This window comes from Enoplosus armatus, chromosome 6 (assembly GCF_043641665.1).
Source record: "Enoplosus armatus isolate fEnoArm2 chromosome 6, fEnoArm2.hap1, whole genome shotgun sequence".
Taxonomy (NCBI): domain Eukaryota; kingdom Metazoa; phylum Chordata; class Actinopteri; order Centrarchiformes; family Enoplosidae; genus Enoplosus; species Enoplosus armatus.
The window spans coordinates 23124621-23140517 of record NC_092185.1 but is presented as its reverse complement, the minus strand read 5'-3'; the positions used below and the strand labels follow the sequence as shown (position 1 = coordinate 23140517).

At 44.2% G+C, this 15897-nt stretch overlaps 1 protein-coding gene across 2 annotated transcripts; it reads right to left on the bottom strand.

Moving 5' to 3' along the window:
• Window positions 1-1977: 1977 nt before the first annotated feature.
• Window positions 1978-12485, bottom strand: ano10b (anoctamin 10b). 2 transcript variants are annotated; one of them, XM_070907057.1, is made up of 16 exons: window positions 12401-12485; window positions 12212-12279; window positions 10530-10795; window positions 8970-9143; window positions 7425-7562; window positions 6693-6809; window positions 6184-6300; window positions 5339-5677; window positions 4988-5170; window positions 4819-4874; window positions 4647-4721; window positions 3948-4112; window positions 3679-3870; window positions 3452-3589; window positions 3177-3293; window positions 1978-3094 (listed from the first exon to the last, which is right to left on the bottom strand). In XM_070907057.1, exons 3-16 carry the CDS (start codon window positions 10786-10788, stop codon window positions 3071-3073), a joined length of 2094 nt encoding a protein of 697 aa, XP_070763158.1. In that variant the 5' UTR covers window positions 10789-10795; window positions 12212-12279; window positions 12401-12485; the 3' UTR covers window positions 1978-3070. The 2 variants fall into 2 exon arrangements, with proteins under 2 accessions (XP_070763158.1, XP_070763159.1); XM_070907058.1 differs by lacking the exons at window positions 12212-12279; window positions 12401-12485 and having other exon boundaries at window positions 10530-10812.
• Between the last annotated feature and the right edge of the window lie 3412 nt (window positions 12486-15897).

Genomic DNA, 15897 nt, shown 5'->3' with positions numbered 1-15897 from the left:
GTGCATGTTATTACTGTTATTTATCACAATATACCTCCGTCTGTCTTGGATCTGACAGGACATTGTTCTTGTAACTGTAAGTACCTTGAGGTAACCCACTGAATGATGAATTGCACACAGCGCGACTGCTGTAGCTGGTAGCTTTCTACATGCAGTATCCTGGGACTGATGGATAGATTTGTTGGTCATTTAGACCAAACGACAGTGAAATTATTGTGTAGCTGAGGAGTCCCTCCGTATGGTATTATTTTACCATATAATGCCTCTATGTGTTCCTATATTTTCTCATGCACACTGTATTTTTCCTCTTTTGAAGCTGAGACAAGAGGTGTAACATTTTGTAAAGTTAAAGAAGGCCAAAGCTGTACAATAAGCTACATCTTCCTCCTATAGTTCAGTAAACAGAGCTTATTCCTGTCAGCCACTGCAGCTTCACGGCTACAACAAATTGGATTTTGAACCTGTGACCTGTGACGGGACGGTCCCGGCCTATATAAGGAGCGGATGTCACGTGAAATCTGATTATCACTCACATTTCATCAGCCAAGGAAGCATAAAATCTGTGCCGAAGAGGGATAAAATCCCATTATTTGTTCCTGTGTGATTGCAGCTGGTCTCTCCTCAGTGTGTCTGTGTCTACTGACCTGCATTGTAACTAGGACCACGTCGCTATGGAGCCATGAACTTATTTTTCTGTATTTATTTATTAAAAATGGATTAAATCTACAGGACGACTGTGTGCAGTGTGCTGATGTAATAGAGAATGTGGACACGGATACTGTACAGTGTAGTTTCTCCCACACACACTGAAAACTAAACCCCCCCTTCTTGACCAGGCTGGAGGCCGAGGCCCCAAACCCCCAGGGTCACTGTGTGTCAGTAAACTGCGTGTTTGAAACTGTGCCCCACTAAAGCACAATATCGACTGAAATGATGCGTAACAGGATACACTCACAAAGCACAGAGAGTGGGAAGAGTTAATTTTTGCACAGTAGGTCAATTGGGCCGTGCTCCTCAGCTTATAATATAATATAATATGATGCTAGGATTGACAAAGTGCATTGAGTAAATTACCAACATAGTGTGAGCCAGAGAACTGTAACAAACTATTATATAGTTGCTGGGAAATGCCAAACTGGTAACTGTAGCTGTCAAATAAATGTAGAGGACTAAAGAGTTCAACATTTCCCTCAAGAATGTAATGGCGTAGAAGCATAAAGTCACATCTAATAGAAATACTCAAGTGAAGTACCTCAAGTACAGCTCTGGAGTCAGTGTACGTAGTTACAGCGGTGGGCTGGAAAGGCTGTTTCCTTTCGCCCACTGGCTCTAAGTAAAACAGCAGACACGACAGCCAGCCACTTTCCTTCAGTGAGTTTATTGTGGGACAACCAGCAAAAAACATCGTCACCTCTGAAATCCTGATCCTGGGGCCAGACAGTCTAAAAGTTCAACTTCAGTAACTCATCACAGCGCTTCAGAACAGAGCAGGCAGGCGCACACACACACACACACACGCACACGCACACGCACACACACTCACCATCCCTCTTTACTGAAGCCACCAGGGCTTGTGAAAAGCTGTATGTGGAATAACATGGCAAGTGTATAGTGCCTCCTGGTGGCTGGAGAGAATACTTACTCCTAAAAACAATAACTTATACACTGTAGGGAACAATACACCACTGTCAAGCCAGTATGAAAGTAATGGTGGACTTCCCCAGTGGATTCAAAGGCACATTCATTATATTAAGTCAAATCTGCCAGCAGTGAGGAGTGAACAGTGAAATAACACTCTTACTCTGTAAAGTATCAGACTATAAGGTGAATTAGTTGTTGCAGCACAGTGAACTCAAGCAGTCGCACAACACTGATGAGTGAGGAGAGAATGAAACCCACACATAGAAAAACAATACGCTTCTAATGGCAAAGCACATAGCGGTTCTTTGGTAGCCCCCCCCCCCCCCCCCCATCGCTTTCACTGCAAATCGAATCTTGGCATGTAGTTCACTCGACTCACGTGGTCCAATAACCACACAGTGTTAACTTAAGGAGAGGACAGCATCATAAAGGGAGGGTACGAGTGCAACACTTTCTACTAACTGCTCGACCGGAAGCAAATGATCAGTTCAGACTGATTCTAGCACAAAAACAGATAATAAACCCAGTATTGTAGAACATTTGTAAAGAACTGAACTCCACTTTTTTTTCTCTATTTGATGGAGCCATGGACAAAATGAATGACTTTTTTTTAATTGAGGTGCAATAACAGCACAACAATCTGTAAACACAACATTAACAAATTGTTTTTGTCCGAAATCCGCTCTCCTTTTAGCTCTGGTGGAAATATCTGTGTCTTTAGCGGCTAAATGCCCCACTAGCATGTTGGGTGATAATTCTGTGAGGGTTCATTACGACGGGGCCAACCCTTTATTGACTTGAAAATGATTGACATGAAGCAGCTCTAAATACTGACTGACTTATTTATATTTGCTGCTTTTTGTCTTATGATAATCACCCCAGTGGTGATACCGTCCTCCTGAACACTAAATGTAGCTTATCACTAGGTGACAGCGCCTAGTCCCCCTATAGAGAAAAAGAAATAAACATTTTGTCAAGTATTCTGTCAGTTTTCTGACCCTGCCAGTAACATCAAATAATAATAATAATCTGCCCTGTCTGTCCCTTACTCAGTAGTACCTGTACCATAGTGATTTTACAAGAGCTCTTCAGCTTTCCCTCATTACATCTTAACAAACCCTGCGAACAACCTCCTTTATCATAACATAGTCTTTTTGACTTGCAGTGTACGTGTAATGTAATCTATGCATTTCAAAGGGTGTACATTGCAGAAGCACCATGTTAATTAGTGAGAGCAGCAGAAACACTTTAAAAGTATACAGGCGGAGTATTGGGGGCGGAGCAGTATGCATTGTGGACCCTGCTGGAGATCCAAGACGTCTCTCCTGTCGGGGCCCACACAACACTGAGGTTGGTACTGTATCTTCTGGTTGTAGCAGCTCAGCACAGGACAACACAAAGCGTCACCTCAACGCTTTTTGAAACGCAATCAGGACTCTTCAGAATGCAGCTTCTGGAAGAGATCGAGGAAGAGCTGTCACACAGATGAAGGGGAACCGCCAAAATGCACAGTAAAAGAATGCACGGGGGTTAACCTGCTGTCTCAAGGCCTGCATGGACGTGTACTCAATATGCTCTCTCTTTTTTCGGATCCAGTCCGGTTCGTCGGGGATCAGTACCGCCAAAAGGACTTTAACCAAGACCAGCACATGCTGCAAAACGCGCACACACACACACACACACACACACACACACACACACACACACACACACACACACACACACACACAGAGGTAAAAATGTCAGGGGAACGCACAATGATGTGATTATTCTGAATGGGCACTGATGACCTCTCCGTCCTCCTCCTTACCTCCACCAAAACAGCCAACAGCAGAATGTTTGTGCTGCTCATCCCGCCCTCCTGAAACAGCTGTTGTAACCATGGTGACAGCAGCAGCAGCCAGCAGTTGGACACGACGGAGACAAAACTCAGGACCTCGAACGCGATCTGAAACACATGACAAGTGACGTGAGCGGCCCACTCATGACCAACTGGCTGCTTCTCATTTGCTATTGTGCATTGTGGTTTCGACTGACCTGCCACACCCCCATGTTGGCCGCAGGGGGGGAGAAGGGTTTGCGGAATAGCTGGCAGATCTTGTAGGCGTCCGATCGGATCTCCGTTAAGTTATTGATGAGCAGCAGCACGGCGGTCAGAGGATACACGCAGGAGAAAAGACTCAAATACCCAAACTGCACCAGGAGCTCGATGTACTCTGCAAACAGGCCCTGTGGCAAAACAAGAAGCTGTGTCTTACACTGCCAGGGTGTATGACATGCACCTCTTCTGAATACTGTGCACTCACAGGAAAAGCAGGCAGGGTGGCTTGGTTCCTGAATTTGTCCTCCTCTGGATCGTCTTCACTCCCTGTCCTATGGGGGGCGCTGAGGAACCGGTCCACCAGGAAGGGAATGACCACCTCTGTCACCTGATTCACCAGCTGGGTCACTATCAGTAACGATGCTAGACGCTTGAGACAGACAAAGAGAATATGGGAATTCATTGTCAATCAGTCAATTACTGGCTACACAGGGTTCTGCTCTATTCTGGTTCCAGACCTCTCTCAGGTTTGTCAAGCGATCCAAATATGCCTCGTGTTGTGCTCACTGACGGCTGTTTCCGCTGGTTGGACACACAATTGGCCAATCAAAGCTTTGTAGGCGGGATTGAAAGTGGGAATATCATCTTCCTACATAGCTAGCTAGCTACCTAGCAACATCCAGGAAAATGAGTGACGGGAAAAAAGGTGTGAATGACATTGACACACCTGTACAAGTTGCTGTAAGTCAACTCAAGTTGCATTGTGGGACTTGTAGGATCCAGTACTTTCGGATCTTGACCAACATTAGGCATGAAGATCGGGATTACTTGGCCTATTTTTGAAAAGAATCTGTCTCACCCAAGCACCCCAAGTTTATGGAAGTGCATCACTAAATCGAGGACCTGCTTGAAGACACAACTCTTTACTGGGGCCAGCGGGAGATTTGTGGAGCTCAGCTGTTACCTTGCGAAGCAAAGGCACATCCTGCTTGAAGAAGGCGATGTGGAAGAGCACTGCAAAGTAGTTGAAGAAGGTGAACTGGGGGAAGAGAGAAAGGAGCCTGGTAAGAGAGCCTGTTGGACTGTTGAGGACATAAGAGCTAATGGCTGGAGAGGAGTGGAGAGGAGGAACTGACCACCAAGACTTTGGCTGTCAGATGGTTCTCGAAGGCAGACTGCTCTCTGTGGTTCTCTAAAGGGAAATATAAGGGACATGATTGGCTCAGCGTAAGAATGATGAACAGTATCATTGGCATGGCTGCATAACCTCTGCACTCCCCATGGTGTCCCCTCCATCTCACTCACCATATTCAGTCAGAGACTGTGCCACCTTCTTGTAAACAGTCGCCAGCACGTTTGTATAGACGATGTGAAGCACTGAGGGCGTGTAGAGCAAAGTCTGAGACAGCAGGGAGTCCCAGTCTTTGTGCAGCTGTTGTACCTGGGCCTCCCCCCAGTAGAAACAAAGCATGCCCAGTACCACCATCCCTGCAGGAGGAGACGTGGACAGGGCAGGAGACATGAGGGAGGCATTGAGCGGCGCATACTTTTCTGCATCTAAGTGCTTTCACATGTTTCACACTCTCCATCGTCAGTTGCATTTACTTGATGTTTCATCGCTCGGCATCAGAATTAAACAAAGCAACTAATGAATACCTAGAAACAGCCCCACCACCGGGACTGACACCACCGCCATACGCAGGTCCCTCTGCCATTCGGGAAAGAGTGGCTCCACACGCCCTGTCACAGGGTTGACCCCGATGTCGCCGTGGAAACCGGGCCGGGGCTCTGCGAAGCGGTCCGCGAGGTGCAGGGTCCCCCAGCGGTAGGACAGGGAGGCGCTCCGGCGCTTCCACATCTCCATAACGACCGTGGACCAGAGCATGCTGAACACCGCCTGGATCATGTGGCCGCTGACAGCTGGTCCTGAGTCGTCTTCCACACCTGTGACCTGTGAACCTGACACTGACTCCTCCATCTCCTTCTCAACCTCACCTGTGACGGGCCAGAAGAACTTAGTGTCCAGTTTTTTCCAATTACAGCTGCACAAAGGCTGAGTTAGAATACATCATCCATCAGCCTAAATGACTTGTGAGCTTGGTACCATTCTCAAGTGAACATATAAACATAAAGTATACGCTAACAGCTAGCATGTGATGTAAATGTGTGTATCTACCGGAAGTATTTTATAAAAAGTATAATAAGTATTTTTGAAATACAATTGTAATGTTGTTTTGTATACTTAGTATATCATTTTTAGTATAGTTAGTCCACAAAACAACATCTACAAGTCACATGACCAAAGGTCGGTATGTGGGGAGACCACAAACAACATTGGACACTACCCAGATGCTAACATGCTAATATACTAAAAGCTATCTGCTAACATTATCGTCTTAACATTTCTCAATGTTAACAGTAGGTGTATATATATATATATAGATGGATATAGATATAGATATAGATATAAACAAAACTAAATGATAAATCCACACACCTACCTGAGAAGTATGTGATGGACAGGCCCAGGATGGCTGGTGGGAGCAGAGACCAGGTGTAGAAGTCAAGGAAGCTGAAGTAGAAAGCCACAGAGCTTCCAAAATACCCACTGACTGCATCTGAATAACGCAGTGGACAGAGGTGTCTGTCACTACAGGTATCAGCACATCCTTCTGATGTAATTGTTAAAAAAAACACTTGATCCCATGTGAAAGACCAAAGCTGGACAAATGTAGTCACAATATATTGTTAAGAATTCCAGGAAATGCAACGAAAAATCCCCAATTTTGTTTTTAAATGTATGTCCCCACCACCACTTTCCAAATCAAACCTACACCCTTGCACACAGCTATCTATTGTGAATTCTGACTCCTCTCGGGTGACACAGGCATGAAAAACTGTGACCACAGCTCCTGCATCAGCTCCTGCATGTGTGTGAGCGGACAAGCAGTCATGTGGTAGTGTGTGTGTGTGTGTGTGTGTGTGTGTGTGTGTGTGTTGTATTTCCCACCCAGTGGCTGAGCCAGCTGATTCCCAGAGTACCAGGCTTCACTGAGGTCCTTCAGCTGGCCCGGGTTGTGGAGGGGAAACGTGTCCACAATAACGCCAGCTGACCCAAGCTTCTGCCCTGCAACGACACTCAGTTTTACACGCCCGACATCAAAGCAACACTGCAACCAAGAGAGACTTAAGAAACACGGGCGAAAGAGGGACAGTTTTTCCAACTAATCCACTCATATACAGCTACATGCACACACACACACACACACACACACACACACACACACTGAGGCTGATGCTGACCGAAGCAATTCCCTGATCGAACGTGCGAGGAGAGAAGAACAGCTGAGGTCAGCAAGACATAGATACTCATGGTACAGCTGGATACTGGCTGAACGTGGAGACAGCAGGCAGCAGCAAATATACCCTAACTGATGATTAGACTGCTCTAAACACAGTATATGAAGTGGATGGGAGTCTACAATGTGATGACATGAGTGCACTGCAAAAAATAGGTGAAATGGGGATATCTTCAGCTGTTGAGTTGTTGTTTGTGTGTGTTTCTGTCTTTGTTCTTTGAAATTATTTAATTAAGTAACAGAAAAAACACCCAGAAATCCACCCATTCAATGGTAGACTAGACTGGTAGTCTTCACATCGCTCCAGTAACAAAGTATTTATCTTGTGGATATTTTTCTGGTGTGTGCATCCTGATGTGAACACACGTGGTGAGTACACTCACAGATGTTGTCTCGGCGTTGCAGCGTGTCGCTGTCGGACAGGCCGGGGATTCTCAGGTCTCTTTGAGCCCGCAGACCGTCCAGCTCGTACTTCACTATGTACTGCCGCTCCGCCAGGGTCAGGAACACCTCCATGTTGTCTGCCGCAACCATGAATAGACACAGACACATGGATACAGCCAGTGGTGCGTGGATACAAACGCAAAGTACAGCTGAGACTGACGGGTTCGTCATTAGTTCTGCAAAAATTTGGTCATAAACCGAAGTATTTTCCAACGTAAAATCATCCCACACATCAAGTTCACTAGCGAGCAGGAAGATGTGGTCTTTCAGCTGCCATTCCCATTGAGAGCTTAAAGACCACAGTATGAAAGGAAACCCACTCACTCAGACCAATAGCCTCATTCTAACTCCAACCACCATCTACAATATAAAGGATCAATGGTGAGGACCCTCCTACACAGAGTACTACATCTTGTCAGTGAGGACGTTAGAGAGAGGGGAGGGGTAGCATGCCGGGGGGGGGGGGGGGGGGGGGGGTCACTCCTGGCTAATGGGTACAAAGAGTGGATGCTGGGAATCCCACTCCAACTTAAGACCAAGATGACAAGCAGAAGCATCCCTTAGGTGGCTGGACTGTCCTAACATCCAGCCAGAGATTTTAGGGAGTTACCACCAATCATTCAACACCCAAACATCTCTGTTGGTATACCCTGAAGACAGGACCCCACCCCCATCACATGTGACAGCTGTGGGGAACACTACATCAGTGAAACAGCAAGAACCCTGGACGAGAGACCGAATGAAAAAGAATACAGAAACAGAAAAACAGACAACATCAGCTGTCTGTGAAGACCAAAGACCAAAACCAAAACTACAGCATCAACTGGGAAGGGGTCAAAGGTCATCGACCAGGAGTCAGTGGCCGACCGGAGAAAGATCAAGGTAGGGACATTCACACCTGACACTGCTAACCATCTTTGAACAGAGACAGGGGTATGACCTCCACCCCCTTGTACTGTACGAACACCTGTGATGATGTGATCCAAATTCCATTCCATAGTTATTATACAACTATGTCTTGTTCATGAAAACAACCCTTCTACTCCCCATGTCATTTTTGATCATCCAGTTTCTATATGGTGGAGATTGTCAACCGGTTTTATTTGAATAACCGCGCGCTTTGAACACAGACAAGCCATGGAAAACACAAGTGAACTGAAGTGAACTTTGTATCATGTGCAGCTGCCAGACTGACTGGGTATGACGAGAGCGCAGTTTTATAGCTCAGCAACAGGATGCTACTGTTGGATCAGAGGGACCAAAGATAAACTGTCACAGACTGAGAAGTGGGAAACAGATACAGGCCTTTTAACAGAAGAACATCTGAGCAACTGTTAAAAAAAAAAAAGTAAACAGTAAGCCAGTCAAACTTGACCCTTTCTCTTTGTGTTGTATTAAAGAACTAACACGCACCCCCTCTCCCGTGTTATTGTTTCAACATGTAAACTGTGTTCATGAGTACATTCGAAGCTCCTCTGCCGTACCTGAGTCTTTAAAGTTGTCTCTGTCGCTGTAGGAGAAGGCCTCCATGTCCTCGTTGTGGTAAGTCTTACATAGTCCCAACTCTTCGGTGGCCCTAAGTAACGTACAGCGCGGGGCGGAGACCACGATGATGTCCCCGGTGGCATCTTCGCCCGGGTGGGCCAGTAATGCAGCACCTGGGGTGAGACAGTGGAGCAAAGGGGGAGGTACTGAAACTCTCATTTTGTCGTTTTGCGACCAAAAGGGAGGAAGTTAGTGACCTCTTCACGGTCAGTATGGAGAGGAGGGAACAATTACAGCAACCAAACACTGTTTCAGTGCCCATCCTTAAAACACTGAGCTGGTCACATTCCTTCAATAGGAAGACACCTTTTTTTTCCCAGTAGTTGATACATCATCCAAACACACAGGCAGTGGTAGCGATTTGATCTTCATGATGGCAGCCAATCAAGGTACCGTTTGCGTGATGTGGGCATGATTTGCTGAGAAATGAAGGTGTTCCGTCTGAGCAAGGCTGAGCTTTAGTAACACTTGGCAAAATGAGATGAGGAAAATCTGTCGTGCTAAATTTGCACTTGATTCTGAGTCACGATATACATGACACAAAAAGTAACAATTGTTTGTTATTGCTGCAGATGAATAGGGAGCTCGCTAACGGGCTAACCAAACATCTCGCCTGGTTAGGCGGCTGGTAGCCCCTGGAAGCAGATCCCTTTTCGTCACAAGCGTTTGAAATAATTTATGTAACACTGATGTTTTCTTGGAAAGCTTTGGCAGAAGTGAGTGCAGAGTTAGCCTGACCCATAGTCAGAAAAGCCAAGATTGTGAGAATAAAAAAAATACAGATATTTTCCTTAAGGGTTGTTAAAATCATCATCTTTTGTTTGTGTATTCATACTGTGTGTCCTGTACTGCCTTGTTGCAACCCTTCACTCCAATTATATGATGTTTACTATGAGTGAAACATTCAAAGCCCACACTCCATGTTTCCATGGAAATATTCCAGCTGTCTTGTTCATCATTTATACACATTTCCCAAAAAATCTCAGCCTGACAGATTTGGTTTCTTTGGAAACTTTGGGATCTCCACTACAATTTTAAGTGAAGTTCTGTGGGGTTTAACATTTTTTGGCAACACAGTATTGTTTTAATGACCAACAGCGTAAAATAAAATAAAAAAAAATAAACATGTGATCTAAATCTGACAGATCTAGGCTACTCCTAATCTATTCGCACATGAAAAAAGTCATTTGAATATTGAACTTAGGTGGTTATCTGCAATGAAATACATGTGGTTTTCTGCGCTAGTTAAATATAAACCGCCTCTGGCTAACATTTACATAGGAATCAATAAACTATATTTATCTACATTGCTAACTGGCATGCAAATGCAATCAAATATTTAAACGCTAGAGACCTTCCAGGCACTGACTCTCCTGTGCAATACACTTCTCATAAATGTTTGATCTGTATGTTTTTCTTTGCAAGGTTGCACTCGATGCCGTCAGACAAGCGAGCTCTGCAGGACTCTTGCAGGCCATCACTGTTATTCCAGACCTCACCTCCATCTTTCTGAGGAGCTCCAATCAGTCTGATGAGCCACCTTTTCGTCTCAGGGCGAACTTTCTCCCCGAGCTTCACCAGAACCAACGGCTCGACCCGCTCCGATACACAGCAGGGGCAACTGGCTTTAGTCCAGCCCGGCCCTATAGTGGTGGCGCTCAGTTTGCTCAGGGCCGCCTCTGGAGTCTTGTTCTCCGGCTGCTGGGCTGTTTCACTGCTGCTGTCAGCGCCTCCTTCATCACCGCCTGCCTTGCTCATGGTGAGACTGAGAAGAGACATGTTGAGAAAAGAGTTTGAGAGTTTTCTGCGTGGTGTGGTTCACCGTTTCCATCATCACCATCTCTCTCGACAGGAGAGCATCGTGAGGTTTTCTCCTCCTGTTACACCATTGAACTTGTGCTTGTTTCCCATTTTTAGCCACGCTGGTGTCATAGGGCTCTATGGATGGCAATGTCAGTCCGTCGATCCACCGCTTTGGTCCACATTGAAATCTCTATCTATATTTTGTACAGACATTCATGGTCCCCAGAGGATAAAGCCTACTGACTATTTTCTAACGGCACCAGGAGGTTGACATTTTTGACTTTTAGTTGAACATCTTGACAACTATTGGAGTGATTGCCATGAAATTTGGTCCAGACATTCATGTCCCCCTTTAGGATGAATTGTAAATAAGGTCATAAGGTCACCACCATAAGGTCAAGTACTTTGGTTCATGACCAAATAACCTGTAAAACAGCCTCAGCTGTACCTTGTGTTGAGTGCTAATTAACAAATGCTAGCGTGTTAAAACACTCAACAAAGGTGGAGTCCTTGGTAAACACTACACTTTCTTAGTATCACAAACAACATGTTAGCATTGTAATTGTGAGCATATTAGCATGGCTGTGGACTGTTTGTCATGTTTTTCCACTTGACAGTGCAGATTAAAAGTAGAAGATCAGTCTCACACTGAAAGCTGAAAAATGCTCTCAGTATAATATATATATATAATCTTAACCTCTACAGTAAAAGCCCAGGTTTTGTGACAAAATGATAGTACAATATAAAAGAAAAGAGATGAAAATGATTTGAGAGTTTAGTCCACTTGGCTATAATCCTTTTGCGAGCAGATTTAAAGTCTTGAGGCTATGAAAAAACGGTTTTGTTAGCAAGAAGTCAGAACTTATCTACCTGCGAGTGTGTCACCAACCCTTGTCCTCTCTGAGATGCTGCAATGGACTTTTCATAATCCGCCATTTACATATGTTGACAGTTAGGCTTTTCATTTTTCATTACTGCATTTGCATTACTAGCTATTACATTAACCAAAACCAGTTATGGAGATTAGATTTGTAATCTATTAATCTGCATGCTGTACTTTGTCTTTGGCACTCAGTTACAATTCAGTTACTTGCTGCACCCTTCAGATACGAGTCTACACCAAATGTTTCAGTTTCTCGGGAGAAAAGAGCAGTTATTATGGCACTAACAGCCGATAAAAGAACTTCCTCTCTTTTGACCGCAGAGCTTGAAGCTACACTGACATACAGACAAACTCATGGAAGACAAGAGAAGACCGACAGAGAGTGAAAGTGATACCGTCCCTCCTATTGTGGCTGAGTTATGTTGAAACAGACAGTGAGAGAGAGAGAGAGCCGTATAGGGTGAAAGAGAGAGGATGAGTCAGGAAATACAGCACCTGTCAGAGCGTTGATGATGAGGTTCTGGCCTCCAGTCCTACAGCAGGCCCACACCCCCTCCAAATTCCTGTTTGAATACACACACACACACACACACACACACACACACACACATACGCACAGATGACCATGAATGCAACAACATCTATTCTGTTTTCCTCAAAAGAAACCAGGAACAACACACTTACCCAGCCTCAGTGTGTGGTTCCTCTCAGTTTTCTGCCTATGTGTGTTTGTGTGTGCTCTTATGGCAGGAATGCGGAGGAACTTCCTGAGACTGCAGGGTGTGGAGGGTTGTTTGGTTTATAGTCAGGCTCCTCCCTCCTGCCTGCTCTCCGCTTTACTGCTGCTGCTGCATCTCAGGGTCCTACTGCTCCACCCGCCTCTGCTACCCTGTTTGAGCTGTGTGAGAAACACACACACCTAAAGATGCTCCCGGGCAACTGCTGCTTTAAAAACATGTCAGACAAATTAGAGCCCTTTTGACTTTTACTCTACCCAAACAATGAAGCAAATCCAATGTCTGGCACTTGGACAAAATACTAATTACATATACTCCATGTTTTTTCTTCATTCTTAAATATTTCATTAAATATCATGCATTTAAAAAACATTCGTATTAAAGTCCGAGAAGGAAAAATCACTCTTTGAATGAACTGCTCAAACTCAGAGATTTTAGACCCCTGCATTAAAGAAAATACTGAAATATTTAGCATATGTGATAGATATATATACACACACACATACACACATTTAGGCCCAGAAATATTTGGACAGTGACACAATCTTCATGATTCGGGCTCTGCATGCCACCACATTGGATTTGAAATGAAACAACTAAGATGCAGTTGAAGTGCAGACTTTCAGGTTTAATTCAAGGGGTTGAACAAAAATATCCTATGAAACATTTAGGAATTGTAACCATTTTTATACAAAGTCTCCTCATTTCAGGGGCTCAAAAGTAATTGGACAAATTAACATTACCATGAGTAAAATGTTCATTTTTAATACTTTGAGAATCCTTTGCAGGCAATGACTGCCTGAAGTCTGGAACCCATGGACATCACCAAACGCTGGGTTTCCTCCTTTGTGATGCTTTGCCAGGCCTTTACTGCAGCTGTCTTCAGTCGTTGCTTGTTTGTGGGTCTTTCTGCCTTAAGTTTTGTCTTGAGCAAGTGAAATGCATCGATGCTCGATCGGGTTGAGATCTGGTGATTGACTCGGCCATTGCAGAATATTCCACTTCTTTGCCTTAAAAAACTCCTGGGTTTCGCTTTGCTGCATTTGGCTGAATCTGAGCAGAAAGTATATCCCTATACACTTCAGAATTCATCCGGCTGCTTCTGTCTTCTGTCACATCATCAATAAACACTAGTGACCCAGTGCCACTGGAAGCCATGCACGCCCATGCCCTCACACTGCCTCCACCATGTTTTACAGAAGATGTGGTGTGCTCTGGATCATGAGCTGTTCCAATTCTTCTCCATACTTTCTTCTTCCCATCATTCTGGTACAGGTTGATCTGAAAGAATGCTGTTCCAGAAGTGGGCCAGCTTCTTCAGATGTTTTTTGGCAAAGTCTAATCTGGCCTTTCTATTTTTGAGGCTGATTAATGGTTTGCACCTTGTGGTGAACCCTCTGTATTTACTCTCATTAAGTCTTCTCTTTATGCTAGACTTAGATACTGATACACTACTTCCTGGAGAGTGTTCTTCACTTGGGTGGATGTTGTGAAGGGGTTTTTCTTCACCATGGAAAGGATCCTGCGATCATCCACCACTGTTGTCTTCTGTGGACGTCCAGGCCTTTTTGAGTTCCCAAGCTCACCAGTGGGCTCTATTTTTCAACATTTCTGCTATCTCTCTGATGGATTTCTTCTTTTTTTTACTCTCAAATTACAGCTGAGAGTCTGCACTTTAAGCCCATATTGATTATATAACTGTATCCTGAATATGTTTTCGTAAACAGCTAAAATAACATAACTTGTGTCACTGTCCAAATATTTCTGGGCCTAACTGTATATATATTGTCCTGTGGATTGGCACATAGAGGATTTTTGTATCATCCCCTCTTTAGAAAAAACTTCAAGGGTCCACAAGCCTTGTGTTGTTCTCCATGCTACAAACAGGTATTACAAATAACTTTTGTTTTGTTATCAATAAGTTTTTCATTAAAAAAATAAACATGCATGGATGGCTGTAATATGGAGAAGTCATATCAAAAGCTGATTATTAGCTCATTCCCTTCCCTCAGTCCCTTAGCTCATCAGCTCATTAGCCCATCCCTTACGCACATAAGGGGCAGGGAAATACAACACGTTATAATAATGTATGATTCAATACGTTAATAGTCTTACATCAAATGGTTGAGATTTTGTCAGAAACGTGTTGAAAGCCTTATTTTCAATACAACACAGTATAAATGTATATCCTTTTGTTCCTTATATAGCTGCAGTTGATATCATCCATGAGACGCCCAACAAGGCAAAGTGGCAGGGACCAGTCCAGCGGTTCAGTACTGCACTTCCATAGAGTTTGGAGACTTGCAAGACCCCTAGTATTGGACTCAAAAATCCTGGATCCTACCCTTCCAACAATGCAAAATGGTTTGAGTGGCCCTTTAAGAAAGAGGCATAAAAGGCACAGCACACAGTGATCAGACAAAAAGTATGAGATGGACTGACATGAGAAATATACACACATTTATTTACAAATACGTTTGCATTTGCATAGAAATTTCAAATTCCAAAATAAAAGTTAAAAGATATTATAGTAAACAGATTTAGGAAATGTTATTCTCGTACTGAACTGTACTTCGTCCAACAGGTGGAATCATTTCACTTTGCCAAGCAATCGTCACAATCAGCATGCGACATTACACTCATCATCACCATCATTATGGTCATCACCATCTCCACCATCATTACGGCATCAAACATTATTTTTGGCTCTTTGTGAAGCAACATCTTTATGGTACATAGTGGTTATATCAAAGTCAGAGTTCATTCTTCATGATGTCTTGAACATTCATCACCCACCGCACTGTGTGCAGCGGAGGACAGACAGCGTTACGGTTTTATATAAACTGACACATTTTGGTGCGGTTATAGCTCAGCCCTGCAAGCCCTGGATTACCTGAAGACTTCATTATTATTGCTGCTCTGAATATTAAGGGAAGAAAAGCAGTGCGAGTGGAATCATTTTACTGTATCTTTACTCTTGAAAAACTGTTCCCACTGTGCTCTACCTATTTATGTAAATGGTCTTAATTAAGTTTGTTCTGCTTTAGTTATCAGTGTTGTCGTCGAGTGTCTATTAGAGACAGTTTGAGGATCCGCCAGTCGCTATCAAGACCTCCTGCTGCCCAGTCAGATGGTTCATCGTCATCCTGCGGGGATCCGCGGGGCCAGATAAACCAATCCATTTTGAAAATAACATTTTCCCACTCTTGTCACACCCTGTGGCCTTTGACCCCGGGGATCCCCACAGCAGAAGGTCTGACAGGCTGGCCTCATGCCTGCAGCTCTGTCCCTCTGTCACCATGACAACACTCTACCATCCATCCATCCTCACATCCAAATGCAACTAAAGAATCTCCTCTTCTGTACAAAGCGTCTTAAAAAAACGGAAGGAAATATTACAACAGACTTGCAAAAATAGATCTCCACAGTGGTTTCAAACATTTA

Coding starts and splice junctions, on each gene's coding strand:
- ano10b (XM_070907058.1), bottom strand. CDS start 10,809: ATGTCTCTTCTCAGTCTCACCATGAGCAAGGCAGGCGGTGATGAAGGA. Junction 5,678..6,183: donor GTCCATCACATACTTCTCAG/GTAGGTGTGTGG, acceptor GGCCCGTCACAG/GTGAGGTTGAGAAGGAGATG. Junction 4,722..4,818: donor TGACAGCCAAAGTCTTGGTG/GTCAGTTCCTCC, acceptor CTCTTCCCCCAG/TTCACCTTCTTCAACTACTT.